Source organism: Panthera onca, chromosome E2, assembly GCF_046562875.1.
Source record: "Panthera onca isolate mPanOnc1 chromosome E2, mPanOnc1 haplotype 2, whole genome shotgun sequence".
In the NCBI taxonomy this organism is placed as follows: Eukaryota; Metazoa; Chordata; class Mammalia; order Carnivora; family Felidae; genus Panthera; species Panthera onca.
The window spans coordinates 33,705,500-33,722,294 of NC_138353.1; the positions used below are offsets into that span (position 1 = coordinate 33,705,500).

General features: G+C 54.4%; 1 protein-coding gene across 4 annotated transcripts in view; it reads left to right on the top strand.

Annotated features, from left to right (window-relative positions):
* The window catches only part of SLC12A3 (solute carrier family 12 member 3), a 37,999-nt gene that overhangs the window by 13,081 nt on the left and 8,123 nt on the right, over window positions 1–16,795 (top strand). For 2 of the 4 annotated variants that reach the window (XM_078438734.2, XM_078438735.2), the window contains exons 13-23: window positions 1,712–1,813; window positions 2,697–2,852; window positions 3,551–3,650; window positions 4,367–4,478; window positions 4,893–5,033; window positions 6,186–6,292; window positions 7,647–7,729; window positions 8,762–8,851; window positions 9,570–9,671; window positions 11,566–11,677; window positions 13,833–13,919. In XM_078438734.2, the coding sequence (XP_078294860.2) occupies window positions 1,712–1,813; window positions 2,697–2,852; window positions 3,551–3,650; window positions 4,367–4,478; window positions 4,893–5,033; window positions 6,186–6,292; window positions 7,647–7,729; window positions 8,762–8,851; window positions 9,570–9,671; window positions 11,566–11,677; window positions 13,833–13,919 (1,192 nt within the window). Of the gene's footprint in view, window positions 1–1,711; window positions 1,814–2,696; window positions 2,853–3,550; window positions 3,651–4,366; window positions 4,479–4,892; window positions 5,034–6,185; window positions 6,293–7,646; window positions 7,730–8,761; window positions 8,852–9,567; window positions 9,672–11,565; window positions 11,678–13,832; window positions 13,920–16,795 lie in introns of all 4 variants that reach the window. The other 2 variants (XM_078438736.2, XM_078438737.2) reach the window with 1 other exon arrangement.

Below are 16,795 nucleotides of genomic sequence, written 5' to 3' on the forward strand. Positions count from 1 at the left end.
GGACCCTACCTTCTTTTCCTGCTTCTGTATTCCCGTGTCCTGGCAAGTTGCCCGCACCTCCCAGACACCAGGTCTGAATTAGCCCCCGGGACAACTTTAGAGCACAGGACAGCTCGTGGGAGCTGATACAAACAGCTCAGTCAGTATCTCTGTAGGTGTCTAAACTCATTTCTCCACCCTTGAGCTGCCAGCTCCCTTGGACTTCAAGATAGAAGATGCCCGAGGAGACAGATCCCAGTTAATCAGTTAGTTAGATGGACTTTCTTTTCTCTCTCTCGTTTTTTTTTTTAGATTTTTAAAAAAATTTATATTCGTTTTTGAGAGAGAGAGAGAGAGAGAACAATTGGAGAGGGGCAGAGAGAGGGGGAGACAGAGGATCGGAAGTGGGCTCAGGGCCGACAACAGAGCCCAAGGTGGGGCTCGAGCTCACGAAGTGTGAGATCATGACCTGAGCTGAAGTTGGACGCTTAACCGACGGAGCCATCAGGCGCCCCAGATTGTCTCTCTCTCCTGGCTTTGCCATAAGCCAGCTGTATTGCTTTGGACACATCATTTTTACCTTCCTGAGCCTTGGTCTCATTTGCAGAATGGGAGAGATAGTGCAGAAAAGGTGTGTCATAGATGGGCAGGAAGAGACCGGTGTGCACACATACACACACACACACATGCACACGCATGCATTCGTATACGCACACACTCCCCAGTGCTTCCTGGTCTCCTTAACCAACAAGGCAGAACTTGCTAGAAAATAGGTGGCCGCACCAAGCAAGGGCGGTGGCCACGCTACGGCACGCTGACCCTCCGGCCCCTGCTCTCTATGCAGGAGCAGGGTGGGGGGTTCGGCTGGTGGTCCCGTGGTCCTGCTCCTCACGCTGGCATCAGCGATCCCTACCAATCTACTCACGTCCACTCAAGGGAACCTTTCCAGACACCGGCTGCTCTGGATCCTGAACCAGATGAGGAGGCAGCAGGGCCGCCCCCGGGGGATGGAAATGACTAGTCAGGCCTGGGCTTCCCCAGACACACCTCTGCTTCCTGCTCACCGTGCAGTCCACCCCCCCCCCCTCCCCCGACTCAGATTTGATGTCCTTTTATCTGGGCGGTTCTGACTACACTTCAGACTGAGAACCATCATTTCAGATGCTCTGGGGCAGGGCTCTTGTGGCGGATTCAGTGGAATCGTGCACAGAGGCCCTGATGCATAAGAGGTGCTTGTCTTGTTTTGGGATCCCCCAGAAGCAGGCCCTGAGACAAGGATACACATACACAAGTTTGTCTGGGGTTTCTCGGGGCAGTGGCAGGGAAGGAAGTTGTTCTTGAGTGGGTTTCTACTGCGGGCGGAACTGTGTGTGTCTTGTGGTCTCAGGGTTTCAGATAAAAGATGGTATATGTCCCGTGTCTTCGGTCACGCTGTAAAGTATATTTCCTACTATAATTTGTGTTACAAAAAAAAGTGTGACAGCCACTGTCCTTGTGATCCCGTAGCCTCTCCCACTGCTCTGCATCCTCTTAAGAGCTGGCATTTTACAGTTAACAAAACATCGGCCCCTTGAGTGGCACAACACGATGGACCCATGTCACAGATGAGAAGGCCGAGACTCACTGAGCCTCTGTGGCCTGTCTGGAATCCCCCAGCTGCGAGGGAGGGTGCCAGGTGGCTCCCTGGCTGGTTGCCCAACAGACTGTCCTCTCTCCCCTCGGGTCCTTGAAGCTGAGCTCAACACCATTGCCCCCATCATCTCCAACTTCTTCCTGTGCTCCTACGCCCTCATCAACTTCAGCTGTTTCCACGCCTCCATCACCAACTCGCCCGGTAAGCAGCCCCCTCCACCCTTCTGTGGGAGGAAGCACCTGGGGCGGGGGCATGGGTGGGGGAGCGGAAGGCGTGATGCAGGTGGGCAGACCGGAGTCACCTCCCAAATCAAAACCAATTCAAGGAACCATTGAAATCATCATCATAGCTGCTGTCCTTTCTCAAGCACGGACAGTGTCCCCTGTATGTGGATTCATACACTGTTTCCGGGGTGCAGAGATTTTTCTAGTGCCTTCCTGCACCAATTTTACAGGAGTCAGGAGTCTGACTCCCCAGAAAAGGAAGAGAATGGCCCAAAGTCACAGAGAGGGTTGCTGTAGGTCGTTTACTCCACAGCTCTTGGGGTGCCGCCTCTTTGCGTCATCGATTTCTATGTTTGTCCTGAAAAACTTCTAGCAGATGGCAGTAAAGAGTCTCGAGAAAACCTTTTTCTTATTATTATTAGGCCCCGAATCCCCAGTGGGCTGGTCGTCAGGCCACCTTTGCCTTAGACTGGGGGCTGTGGTGCCCCACAGTCGTGCCGTGGGGCAGCTGTCAGTAGTGGTGGGCCGGGCACGGCCCGGTGGCATGGAGCCCCGCAGAACCACATCCTTCCTCGTGCTCTCACCCCCTGGCATCCCTGGGAGACACGGGAGCCGGTGCTGTTGCTGACGCGTGGCTGTATTTGGCCAGAGCTGGATGCCTCCTCCTTGGAGTGGCCAAGTGCCAGCCGAGGCGGGCGGGCGGTCCTCCCCGGAGCCTCCAGGCCCAGCCCCAGGAGACCCGGGTGGTGGGCACAGCCCGGGATCCCGGCTCTGGGCTCTGCTGGTGTTGCCACCCAGGCCCTGCCCCAGCAGCACCGGCCCAGGGGGAGGCTCGAGTGTGACCTGTGTCCCCCGCCCAGGGTGGAGACCCTCGTTCCGATACTACAGCAAGTGGACGGCGCTGTTCGGGGCGGTCATCTCTGTGGTCATCATGTTCCTTCTCACCTGGTGGGCAGCCCTCATCGCCATCGGCGTCGTTCTCTTCCTCCTGCTCTACGTGATCTACAAGAAGCCAGGTGTGCGGTCTCAGGCTGCCCAGGGGCCCAGGTGCCCCTTCTCCCCCTGAGGGTGCCAAGCATGCCATCGTGCCCTTCGGCCCGGCTGGAGGGCCTGTGTCGGGCTCTGTGCTCTCAAGGGCCCTGCTCTGACCCTCCAGCCTCGTCCCTCCCAGTGGGGTGAGAAGCCTACGGGAAATGTGTCTGCTCAGAACCCACATCTCTGGGTCCGGACCACCCCCGCCGGCACCCAGGACCCAGGAATTGCCTGCCCAGGTCCATCCTCTTGAAAAGGCCGGCCTGCTGGTGTGCACACCCGGGCCTGCGGGTGGCCAGGGGCTGGCTGACCGCAGGGCAGGTGGACACAGCGTGGTGCCCACATACGCGCAAGTGCGGATCCAGGGGTGACAGTGGTCTGGGGACAGGACGCAGCAATCCGGGAAGGCCTGGAATTCTAAATTTGAACCTGGTTTTCCAGGTCGTTGTCTGCTTGTCAAGGGAGGAGAATATTTTATAGAGTTTGATCCTATGAAGTATAACTTTTAAATATGTAGCCGTATGACGTGTGCAAACATCAGGAAGAGATCTGTAGGCTGTCCACCCACCAGCCAGCCCAGCTCCCGTGGTGCTCGATTCCTAAAGAAGGTCAACGTCCCCTCCCTTGGCACGTCTGGCTTCTCCCGGGGATTTCTAATCTTGTGCTCACCCCTCCTGCTCAGAGGTGAACTGGGGCTCCTCGGTTCAGGCCGGCTCCTACAACTTGGCCCTGAGCTACTCGGTGGGCCTCAACAAGGTGGAAGATCACATCAAGAACTACCGGTGAGCAAAGCCACGTCCCTGCTCTGGGAGGCTCCAGGCCAAGACCCGTGCCCCTGCCCTGGGGAAAACCCAGGGTGGGCGCGGTCCTTGCTCAGAGAGGGAACAGAGGTGGAGGAGAACCGCCCTGCGGGGAGGAGACTTGCTTGACAGGGCTCAGTGGGGACCAAGCAAGTCTAGTGACCTCTCTGTACCTGAGTTTCCACAGCAGGATCTGCTCTTTGAAATGCAGAGGACTCTAGAAGGGCGGTCGGATGTTGCCATCCCTGCCACAGGTGTCCGTCAGGCTGACTATGACGAACCTCTCCTTAGAGGGAGACTCGGGTGTCCTGGACCCCTTCCCACCACACCTTAATAGCTAACAGTCAGCCATCAAGTACTTAGGTTGCATTGCTGCGCAAAGTGCCATCCGCCGTCTCACCACGGCCCTCTGGGGTGTATGAAATTACCGCGGTCACTGATGAGAACACGGAGGCACAGAGAAATTACGTAGCTGGCCTACGGTCACAAGGCTGAGGAGTGGCCAATTTTGGCTCCAGCTGAGTGTGGCAGCGGCCCTTGACCAGAGGCCGAGTCACCCACCCAGGTGACACAGAGATCTTGTAAATGCTATGCCTCCCCACTCCCAGTCTTTACGCTTCCCGGCACCTGCGTTTTGCACCCAGACCCCTGTGGGCTCTGTCCAGATGGCTCACGCCCTTTTCCCTTCCCCTCCTCAGCCCCCAGTGCCTGGTCCTCACGGGGCCCCCCAACTTCCGCCCGGCCCTGGTTGACTTTGTGGGCACCTTCACCCGGAACCTCAGCCTGATGGTCTGTGGCCACGTGCTCATTGTGAGTGGCCCCTGTGGGTGGGGTGGGCACGTACCCTTGGAGGAGCCCCGGGCATGAAGTCCATACTTGGAAGGGTGGCAGGCAGCATTGGGGGCCGTGGAGGACGGAAGGGCTGTGGAGAAGCAAAGCCTATCGGACCCTGCTGTGGGCCTGGTTCTCTCCCCTCCCCTGTTCCAGTCACCAGCTTCTCCCCACTGCCCTACCTCTCACCTCTTGCCTCCATTTTCCTTCCCCCACCCTGCTCCCTCCTTCCCTTCTCTTCTTTCCCTCCCCTAACTCCATATGGGAGAATGGGCACCTCTGGGTGTGGCTGAGCCCATGGGGCAGCCTCCAGGGAGGAGAGGGGCTGAATCTCATTCAGGCCAGAGGGTGAAGGAAGGAGCCCCTGAGGTCACCTGCTCCCCCCACCTGCAGGGACCCCGCAAACAGAGGATGCCTGAGCTCCGGCTCATTGCCAATGGGCACACCAAGTGGCTGAACAAGAGGAAGATCAAGGCTTTCTACTCAGACGTCATTGCCGAGGACCTCCGTAGCGGTGTACAGATTCTCATGCAGGTGCCGTGGCTTTGGTGGGACAACCCACCAGGATGTCCTAAGGGGCTAGCTGAAGCTCCTACCCCCACAGGAGTCTCCTACCTTCCTCCCCTTTCCAGATATGCTAATTTGGGGCACTTTCTCGGGGTGCCCAGGGCCTAGGGGAAACTGACCTGGAAGTCTGTGGGGATGGTGGGAGCTTGAGCCGTCCTTGTTTTTCTTTTCTGATATAATTTACAGACAGCAAAGTGAAAAAGCATTAAGTGTGTAGCCTGATGAATGTTTACGTAAGCAGATACCACCCAGCGGTATGAGGCCACCGCTCAGACCAAGTTCCGGAATGTTCCACCAGGCCATTCATTTTACTGCTCAGGTGTCTCATGTGTAAAATGGGATAAAATAATAGGTGTTAATTCTGAGTCAACACTGGGAGTCCTTTCTAATAATTCTAAATATTTCTCACGATTTTTTAAAAAAGAACATATAGGGTCTTTTGGGGGGGGGTATGAAAATATTTTGAGAATAGATAGCAGCGATGGTTGCACAACATTCTGGATATCTTAAATTCCACCGAATTCTATACCCTTTAAAATGGTTAATTTTGTGTTATGTAAATTTTACGTCAAAAAAATTTTTTTTACATTTTTATTTTAATTTTATTTATTTATTTATTTATTTATTTATTTATTTATTTATTTATTTATTTTACAGGGGACAGCGTGAACGCAGTCCCCCACTACCACAAATTACGCAGTCGAGTTTCCCACATTTGGGGATTTTTTTTTTTTTTTTTTTTTTTTTTTTTTACATTTTTAAACACTGAAAAAAGAAATACAAAAGATGGGCAGGTGAGATGGCCTGGGGATACTCTAAAGCTTGACATCCAAATTTAAGTCACTTGTGACGAGGAATAATTTGCTGGAGAAGCAGGAACTGGAATAATCCAGAGCTAATGGGGACGGTGCGGTGATCGTAGCTTCTGGTTGTCACGTCACCTTTCTCACAGGTGTGTCCAGACAGGCAGGACCCTGAACTGGCAGGATGGGATTTCTGAGCCCTCGCCACCTGGCAAAGAGGGCAGCGGGGGCTGAGAGAGCCCCACCCTCGTCACAGCACAGAGCCCCTGTGGGGCACGAGGCCTGGTCCCTCACCCCAACCCCCTACCCCTTGCAGGCCACAGGTCTCGGGAGAATGAAGCCCAACATTCTGGTGATTGGGTTCAAGAAGAACTGGCAGTCGGCTCACCCGGCCACAGTGGAGGACTACATTGGCATCCTGCAGTGAGTGAGGGCACGAGGGAGGCAGGGCCTGGGGTCTCTTGATTTGCGCCTTGGGAGTTTCCTGGGCCTTGGGAAGCAGCGGGTGTTAGAAGAAGGCGGTTCAAAGCTCAGGAAGAAACAGACCCACTGAGGGCTCGCCACTCTGGGGCACGGACACCAAGATGGGCAGGGGCAGGCAGGGAACACAGAGAAGGGGACCGGCCGGGTGTGGGACGATGGGGAGCGAGCCGGAGTGAGCAGCTGTCACTTGGCTGCAGCCAGCCGTGCCCAGGCAGAAATGTGGGCCTGGGCCCAGTGTTGCCCAGATCTTCTGGTTTTTCAGAGAAGTTGAAAATGTGGGTTTTTAGGTGAAAACCTTAAAGGCCTCCCGGGAGGCGACCGTGTGGGGACTCCCTGCGGACTTCAGGGTGAACTCCAAACCTTTTCTCCTTCAGCTCTTGCTGCTCAATGGCCAGCAAATGCCTGCCTGGGTTGCTTTTCTGTGTTGATGTGGCATAGAAAGGCAGTGTGTAGTAGCATTTCCAGAACAAAGGCTGAGTGCTGGGTACCTGGGACCTGCTTCCGGGTCTGCTGTGAACCAGCTGCCTGACTCTGAGCCGTGCACCTGAGCCACCGCGGACACAGTCACAGCAGGAAGTGGTGGGATGTCTGTTCAGCACTCCACCCCCCAGCTTCAGCGCTCCAAGACCCCGAAATGCTGGGGCCTGAGAAGCCCCTGTCCCAGAGATGTGTAACTGAAAGAACCCACGGGGGCAATGCTTGGCTCATCAGATCAAGCCCTACTGGTGGTCTCCGGGGCCCTCTGTCAACCGGGCAGTAAATACACTTCCGGGGTAGGAGTCTTCTAGACATTCCACATAGACAAGCTATTGGCTGCCTTCCTGAGCAAGGCCATTCCTGTGTCTGTGCCTGCCCTCAGGGTTCTGTCTCAGCCATTTGACTCCAGACCCAGCTGGCCACTTCCTTAGCGTGCAATCATGGGCAAGTTACTCCCCAAAACTCAAGTTTTGGATCTATAAGATGGGGCTAGCGATTCCCATGCCCACCTCTGTTGGCAGGGTTGTGCAGATTATCCAAATGTATCAGGAGGACAGAGCCTGCTTCAAAGACTGGCCTGACTTGGCTTCCCTCTGAGTACAGGGTTCACAGCATCCATAGTGCCACAGACCATAGAGCCAGAGGGGTCCTGGGGGGCTCTCCGGTTCCACTTGCGTGTCACAGAGAGGGGGAGACGAGGCCCAGAGAAGAGGGGCATGGTGGAAGGCAAGGCCAACTCTAGGCATCTGGTCTCCTGGGGGCTGGGGGCTGAGGGCTGGGACCGAGAGGAACCTGACCCCACCTCTTCTCCTCCCAGCGATGCTTTTGATTTCAACTACGGTGTGTGTGTCATGAGGATGCGTGAGGGGCTCAACGTCTCAGAAGTGATGCAGGCACACAGTGAGTACACGCCCCACCTATTGGCATGCCTGTCAAAAGCCAGAACAGGAGCCCAGAAAGTTCTAGAACCCGATTTTTTTTAAGTGGTAGAGGGAAGAGAGAGAGAAGTTAGTAAGGAATAAAAGCTCATATATTCATAAAAAGTTAACTTTTGATGGCCTCTTAGAACTCATCAGGTTTCCAAATGAAGAAACTGAGGCCCAGAAAGGAGAAGTGATCAGCTCAAGGCCACACTTCCAGCTGGGTGCAGAAATGAGACTGGAACTCAGGGCTCCCCAATCACTATCAGGGTTTTTGCAACCAGATGAGATAAAGAGGATCTAAGAGGAGAAAGAAAAAGAGGGAAGAAAGGAGAATGCCCAGATAAAGACACTGGAATATGAAAATACACAGAGAAAGGCCACGGAGACGGGACATCTCCGAGACCGTCTTTGGGGCACCGAGGAGGGATGTGTTTTACGTTTAGTCATGCGGGAATCTGCAGACCCTGAATTAGTCATGTTTGCAGGGCTGAAAGAAATAATATATGGTCTAGAAAATAAGTGGGGGCGGCACAGGGGGAGCTGACAGGTACGGATGCTACAGTTCTGGCAGGTGGGGACCGGGGCGTGCTGACCCATGTCACCCTGTGCAGACAGCATGCCTGGCACACAGCGGCTGTGCAATGAATATTGATGCAACCAATATTTACAGAACAGCAGCCCGTGCTCCTGACAGACGTTGTGCTAGGCGCTAGGGGTACTGCAGGGGTAAAACAAAGTCTGCCCCTGGGAAGCTGCTGTTCCCATAGGAAGTGCAGTGGACCCACAAGTCATTTTAGACAGTGAAGCCGACACAGGGCACGTGGTCCGAAAGGCCTCTCGGAGGAGGGGGACTTTCGCTGAGAAGGGGAGATGCTGTGAGGGCTCCTGGCTCAGGGGCAGGGGCCAGGTCAGTGGAAGGTGAGGAGTCAGGACTTTCCAGTATAAGGGGGAGCCTGGAAGTGCCCTAGGCAAGGAGAGCCTGGGAACAAAACTGTCCCCTCTCTTGCAGTTAACCCAGTGTTTGACCCAGTGTTTGACCCAGCGGAGGACAGCAAAGAAGCCGGCACCAGCGGGGCCAGGCCATCTGTCTCAGGCACACGTCAGTCCCCACCCCACTCAAGGCGCTCTCACCTCGTGGGGCAGCTAGTGGGGGGCCATGAGGGAAGCTGGTCAAGGGCAAGAGGTGCTCGAGACCCTTGGGGATGGGTAACTGGGGGCCAGAGCAGGTGGGCTGGGGCAATATTCAACATCACAGCCCTCTTTGGGAATTCAGTATCCTGACATTGTGAGGACCCACCCAGCTGGCTCTGCAGCCCATGTCCGACCCCTCCAAAGGCACCTGGCCACACTCAGATGTCAGGGAGGAGAGGAGTAGGCTTCTCCTTCAGTCCTTTCCCACTGATGCTCTGGGAGGCAGGGGAACAGCACAGGAGCTGGGGGCATCCGGTGGGCATTTGCGAGGGGCACAGGGTTGTTTTTAAGAGAATGGTCCCTGGTCTCCAATGCCCACCAGAATCCTGGGAGAGAGACGCTAGGAGCAAGGGAGGGGCACGTCCTAGCACTGCATGTCTGGGACTGCCGCTCCTGGTCCACCTGCCTGACAATCGGGTATGAGGGTCTCACTGTCAGGAGAGCCACTGGTGGTGATCCGGGCCAGTCCCCACCATGCATGCCCTGAGCAGGGTGCTTCTGGCCGCTGTGTGCGTGGCCCGGGTGACAGCGAGCCCACCTCACAGGGCAGGTGGCTCTGTTTTCAGACAGACACAGGCATTTGAATGTGCACTGCTCTGAGGTGACCTGCCCCTGTGCTCCCGCAGTGGACCCCGAGGCCCTGGTACGGGAGGAGCAGGCCAGCACCATCTTCCAGTCTGAGCAGGGCAAGAAGACCATAGACATCTACTGGCTATTTGACGACGGAGGTCAGTGCCCCCCTGGACACCAGCTCTCCCCAAGGCTGTCTTCCCTACATGGCCTACCCTTCCTGGCCACTCTGGACAAGGTTCCTAGAGGGACCCCGGGGCCCAGAAAAGGGGAATAGGAGCCTTTGGGCCCACCTCTGGGCTTGGGGGAGCCTGGCCGGGCCCCTCTCTTGGCCCCCAGTGTTTCAGCTGTAAAATGGAGCACTTTATAGGAGGAGCTGAGTTTGACACAGGATGGAATGTTCAGACAAGCTGGGCCTTAGGAGCCACGGGCACCCGCCATAACTGGGGGAGATGGGCCAGTGCACAGAAAAGCTGTAGGAATGTTCTTCTGTTCCCAAAGAAATATACCCTCTCCCATTTTTCTTAAGATACATGCCTCTCAGCTTTATTATTCCATGTAGACAGAAATAGGGCCCCAGGTAGACAGAAAATGTTCCCGCTCCAGTAGTATGTATCCTGTTGGTGAAAGTTAATATAGAGAGAACGCTTACCCTTGCTCGACATTAAGTGCTTTCCGTGGGCTAACCTAATGCAATCCCTAGGTAGGAAGTTGTTTGAGACTCCTTTACAAATAAGGAAACTGAGACATAGAGTGGTGACGTAATTTGTCCAGGGTTATGCAGTGATGAGTGACAGCTGCTCTTGGCCTTCTATGAAGGGATGACAAGGAAGGATGAGGGTTCCCATCCATTGGTCAAATCTTTCATCTTCAAAAAATGCCATCAATCCAGATTTTCACATGCAAAGCCCCCACTTATTATAAACATATTTTTTTAATGCTTATTTATTTATTTATTTATTTATTTATTTATTTTTTAACGTTTATTTATTTTTGAGACAGAGAGAGTCAGAGCATGAATGGGGGAGGGTCAGAGAGAGAGGGAGACACAGAATCTGAAACAGGCTTCAGGCTCTGAGCTGTCAGCACAGAGCCCGACGCGGGGCTCGAACTCACGGACTGCGAGATCGTGACCTGAGCCGAAGTCGGACGCTTAACCGACTGAGCCACCCAGGCGCCCCAATGCTTATTTATTTTTGAGACAGAGTGCAAGCGGGGGAGGGACAGAGAGAGAGGGAGAGACCGAATCCAAAGCAGGCTCCAGGCTCTGAGCTGTCAGCACAGAGCCTGACGTGGGACTCGAACCCACAAACTGTGAGATCCTGGCCTGGGCCGCAGTCGGACATTTAACCGACTGAGCCACCCAGGAGCCCCCAATTATTAAATGTCAGCTCACTTATTTAAAAACATCATGCAGATGAGAAAGAATGAAATCATGCCATTTGCAGCAACGTGGATGGTCCTGGAAGGTATTATGCTGAGTGAAATAAGTCAGTCAGAGAAAGGTATCATATGTTTTCACTTACATATGGATCTTGAGCATCTTAACAGAAGACGATGGGGGAGGGGAAGGGGGAAAAATAGTTACAAACAGAGAGGGAGGGAGACAAGCCATAAGAGACTCTTCAATACAGAGAACAATCTGAGGGTGGTTAGGGGAGAGGGGAAAATGGGTGATGGGCATTGAGGAGGGCACTTGTTGGGATGTGCACTGGGGGGTTGTATGTAAGCGACGAATCACGGGAATCTACCCCCAAAACCAAGAGCACACTTGACACGCTGTATGTTAGCCAATTTGACAATACATTATATTAACAAATAAATAGAATAAAAACATCATGCAGGCCAAATGAACCCCAGCCCACAGAGCCCCGTGTGCCACCCTGCTTTAGTCTAGCACCCTCGTTATACAGATGGGTAAACTGAGGCCCAGAGAGGGGAAGAGGTTTGCCAGGGGAAGAGGTTTGCCAGTGGCAGAGCGGGGCGAGAACCCGGAGGGTGTTTGGTCCTGCGAGCACTTCCCTCTTGATTTACGGGGACCCTCCTTGCCAGGCCTCACCCTCCTCATCCCCTATCTCCTCGGCCGCAAGAAGAGGTGGAACAAATGCAGGATCCGCGTGTTCGTGGGGGGCCAGATCAACAGGATGGACCAGGAGAGAAAGGCGTAAGTGGGGGCTGCTGGTCCAGCGCCAGCCCGGCTCTCCCCAGGGGTGCCCCCACCCCCGCTACCCGCACCTGCACCACTGCCCCGGGTGGGCTCAGCTCTCCCCAGGTCACAGCAGCGGTGAGGGGGCTCTGGGCCGGGGCAGGCTTCGGTGTCCTGTCCCCCTTTTAATAAGCGGCAGGCGCTCTAGTTCCAGCCATGAGGGGGAGGAGTGTTACACTTTAAAACCACAAAATCTGCTCAAGGAGAAATCTGTGTGAAAGGAAGGATGGAGAAGTCCCCTCCTGCTGAGAGGTGAGGTGGGGCTGAGGATCCTTCAGGGCGACATCCCCCCGAGCTTGGGATGCTGTTCCTGGTGAGACAGGAGGTGACTTCCGTGGCCAGGAGACGGGGCCGCAGATCCTACTGAATTTCTTGGTGGGAAGTGACGTTTAATTCTCCTCCAATTGTGTGGCTCACTCCACAGGAGAAGGGCCCTCTGCCGGGAAACCCAGGCTAATCTGCCTCACCCGGAAAGAACAGGCCTGGCTGGGGAGCTTGGCCGGCAACGGCTACCGGTCACAACTTAGCCATGGTGGTTTGTGGGTTTTACTGAGCGCCTCTCTCCGCCAGGAGATGCTGGTTTTCTCTTGAACATTGCCATATGACATTTCCTTTTAAGATGTGGCTAAGTTTCTAAGTCGAAAAGGAAAGAGAAGAAACTCCGCCCAGCCTCTGGTGCCCTCTGCAACAATCCCAGCCACGACGCCCCAGGGCCGGGACCCTGTGGCCTTGCCACCCTGGTCCTGCACCAGGACTACGTCCCCATGATGCCTTCTCAGTCACCCCTTGTGTGAGTTAAGGGTGCCCAGCAACCCCATCTCCTTGTCCTCACCCCTGCTGAGAGCTTCTATACCGGAAGGCCCTTCCCAGCAGTGCCGAGGAAAGCGTTGCTTAGAAAGAGCAGCATCTAGCTTCTCTGTGATCTCCAGAAACAGGCCAGGAAGTCTGCTTTGCCGGCTCAGCTTCCAGTTCCAGCCCCCGATGGAAGCCGGGATCAGCAGGTTTAGTTGAGCTCAAGACCATGGCCCCATGGGGGTCACGGGCTGTCCTGCATGGGAAGGTTGTAGAGTGTTCTCTCCCTCCCAACTGTCCCTCCACCAGGCCAAGCCCTCTTCCCCCCTCTCTGTGACCCCAAGACCGGGCTTGTGCTGCCTCCTGCCACCCCCACACTGCACACCAACACATCTGCCCACAGCTCTGCTTCCTAATTTCACTCCCGAGTTCAGGGACCAACAGCAGCTTGATACCTGGGCCCCAGCCTGATCCTTAAGGTTTATCCCTCCCTCCTGCCTCCCCCAGCTAGCCGCTCACTGCTCCCCCTTCACCCCCTGCACCCCCATGTTCTCACTCATTGGGACTTCCCACCCCCATGCACTCAAACCCTGCCAGCTCATTCTGGAGTATCCCCAAAGTCCCGTCCCGTCCAAGAATTCTGGTGCAGTGGGTGGGCTAGAACCAAGTCAGGTATATTATTTAGAAGGCTCCGGTGTGGACACCACACCCCCTTATAGTAATCTTACACACCAGGCACTGTCTGGCTAGCTTGCCGCCTCCTCCATGAAGCCCTCCCTGACTGCCACAAACCATGGCGTTGGCGTCTCCTTCCCTGTTGCATGCAAAGCCAGTGCTATGTGGCTGTCGCTCCTGGTTCTGCATTTAGCTCATGTGTGGCATCTCTGTTTCCTTAGCCCACCCTGTAATTTCCTGTGGTTTACCTTCCCATCCCTTAGACCCTTGTTTCTCAAAGTGTGGTCCGTGGAGCAGCCGTATACATCACCTGGGAGCTTACCAGAATGCAGAATCCCAGGCCCCCGCCCCCGACCAGGTGAATCAGACTGCGTATTGTGACAAGGTCCCTGGCAGATGTATAGACACATTAAACTGTAAGGTGTGCTAGTATAGTACGGAGATACTCGGGGAAACCCTGCTTCATCACTTTTCCACATTGCTCGTCATCATCTGACCTACTCTATCAATATTCGGCTCTTGTCCTGAATGCAAACTCCCTGAGGGCAGGGTTTGATCTGCTGTACTCGCTGCGGGGTCCTCGGCAGACACTCAAGACCAACCCGTTGATGGGAAGAACACATGTTTAGAACTCTCCACCTTCCAGGATCATTTCTCTGTTGAGCAAGTTCCGACTGGGATTCCACGACGTTCACGTCCTTCCCGACATCAACCAGAAGCCGCGGGCTGAGCAGTAAGTTCTCTGCGGTGACTTCCTTCCCAGGCAGAAGGACCAGCCATGTGCCCTGCAGACCCCTGTGCGTGTTGCCCCTGTGTGTCTGGTGAGCCACGGGCAGGCAGCCACCTACACAGGGCTCAGGGGAAGAAAGAGGAAGGGGTAGGAGTTTGCAGCCGCTTCTTTTCCTGCCAGTGTTTCTTCCTTTGCATATCAGAGCTCTGGGCTTTGCCAGAAACACAGCTGGGCTGGAGGACAGTGAATGGTCAGTTCGTGCTTTTCTCAGAGCGCGAGTTTCACGCTGGCGCGCGTCCCGGCTGCTCTGCCCCTCGAGGGGAGGCAGGTGTTTCATCCTGAAGGGACCCCACCCCCAACCCTCCCCAAGGACCTGCGGGGGGGGGGGGGGATGTCTGGCTTCACACTTCCCACTGCTTGCTACTCATAAGTTTCTAAATTTTCTCCAACACCCTGAATGTTTTCATAAAGCAGTGGTTCTCAAACCTTGGCCCCTGTCAAAATCACATGGAAGGGCGTATGACAACACAGCTTGCTGGGTCCCCCTCCCCCGCCCCCTGCCCCAAGATGCTGAGTCAGCAGATCTGGGTCAGTGCCTGAGAACTTGCATTTCTAATAAGCTCTCAGGTGCTGGTCCAGGCACCCAACTTTGAGAACCACTGTCTTAAAGACAGTCCTGAGTCGATGTTCAAAAATGCCAGATTGATGGCTTCTGCCTACTTGTGGCTTCTGAGCTCTAGACCTTGACCTTTTTGTGAGGTCTCAGCTCCACTACGAACTTACTCCTTCTCTAGGCATTGCCTAATTTAAGTTCCTGAGAAAGGAACTATGACTGGCCTAGTTTATCTCTTCCTGCCAGGCGAAGGTAGAGGTTGCCGCAAAGCCTATTTCTTGGCTACCTTTGCTCCAGTTGGCTGCGGCCAGGGTTGGCAGAGTCACAGACCCAGAAGCACATGGTTGGAGGGCAGGGGCCGTGGCAGAGGCACATTCCAGAACTGAAGGTGCAAAGTCCCTGAGGCAGAAACATGGCAGTGACAGCCCCTGATGTTATTTTTATAAATTCATCGGTGCTTAGAGTGGGGCGAATGTTGAATGGTCTGGGCCATGGCACTCCTCCTCTCCCCCCACCCCCACAACAGCAAGCACACAGACTTTAAGCAACACCCCCATGTGAACTTGTAGCTAGGCTCAATGGTGGGGTCAGAAGGAAGATTATTTGCTTGCTCAATGATTCAATTTCATATTCTGAAACTAAGACGTTTACAATAGGGTTTGCTTTCTGTAAATCAGTCTAATCGAGGTTTTCCAGCACTCCACCTCCCTAGTAAAAAGTAAGGTCCGTCCGACCTCTTAATTCTCCCTTAGATTCCCCATTTCCTGGAAAGGGAAGGAAATCAAGAAAGGAACTAGTCAGTGGTGATGGGTATACTGGCCCCTACTGTGTGTTGGGGCAGAGGTGAGTAATCACAGCTCCCACCACCAGGGTTTACTCTGGCCCAAGTGCAGGCTAGAGGAAGTCAAGAGCCATCAGAACGCTGCAGACACGGACCAGAACGCACAAGACAATGCAGCTGTCTCTGTTGGCAAAGCCTTGAGAAAGGCCTCGAGCAGAGACACTGGGGAATACCTTCCAGCAGGGAGGAGACTGAGAGCAAAAGCACGCAGACCCCATCCAGCAGCCCTGATCTTTAAAACCCCCGCCTTGGCCCCTCTCTGCCTCCACTTCCTGGCCCACTGTCTCCTCCTTTGCACAAACTTCTCCAAAGAGATTTAAGCCCTTCGTGGCCACTACCTCACGGAAATCACCCTCGCCAGCGTCAGTGCTCACCTCCGCACCACCTTGTCCTTATCTTTCTCTGCCTCTCCACTACATTTGACACAGCGATCCTTCCTGAAACAGTTCTTTTGGCTCTGGAGACGTCGCCCTTGACAGGATCTCTCCTACCTTAGTGATCCTTCTTTCCAGTTTTTTATTTTATTTTTTAATTTTTTTTTTTAGCGTTTATTTATTTTTGAGACAGAGAGAGACAGAGCATGAATGGGGGAGGGTCAGAGAGAGGGAGACACAGAATCTGAAACAGGCTCCAGGCTCTGAGCTGTCACCACAGAGCCCGACGTGGGGCTCGAACTCACGGACCGCGAGATCGTGACCTGAGCTGAAGTCGGCCACTCAACCGACTGAGCCACCGAGGTGCCCCATCCTACTTTCCAGTTTTAATTGCTGATTATTCCTCCTTTATCTGATGTAAACTAGTCTACATCCTTGGGATTGGGCTCTGGATATTTTTTTCTCTTGACTCTGTCCCCCATGTGAGCTCATCCATCCATATGGCTTCAGGCGGCTTCATCTGAATGCTGACCAGTCCCAATTTCTATTTTAAATAATGTAAGTCAAGTCACAGAACAGCCACAGACAGCTTCCTGTCTCACTCAGGGCAAATAACGAAGGCCTGTCTGATCTGGGTGCCCTACTCACCTTGCTCTGGCCATGCTGGCTCCTTTGCTGCTCCCCAAACACACCAAACACACTTCTGCCTCAGGGCCTTTGCACCTCCAGTTCTGTGTGCTTCAGCACCCGCTGACCTGTGAGGAGCTGGCTTCAGAAGGACAGGCATCCTTCAGCTTCAGGAAGGCCTTCCCCACCCCAAATATTCCCAGTCCTGGTACTCAGTTTGTGCCTTCAGGAAACTTCCCCTCTATATTGGCCTGTTTATTGCCCAGCAGACTGTGCGCTCTGTAGATAGCGGACGTTGTGGGGTTTGTTCCCTGGCAAGTAGCACAAAGCCTGGCCCAGGATGGTACTCAGGAGCTACCTGGGGACCGGTCGAGTGGGTAGAAGTGGATCCCGAGGCGGTCGTGTGGACAGCTCGTGGAAGGTT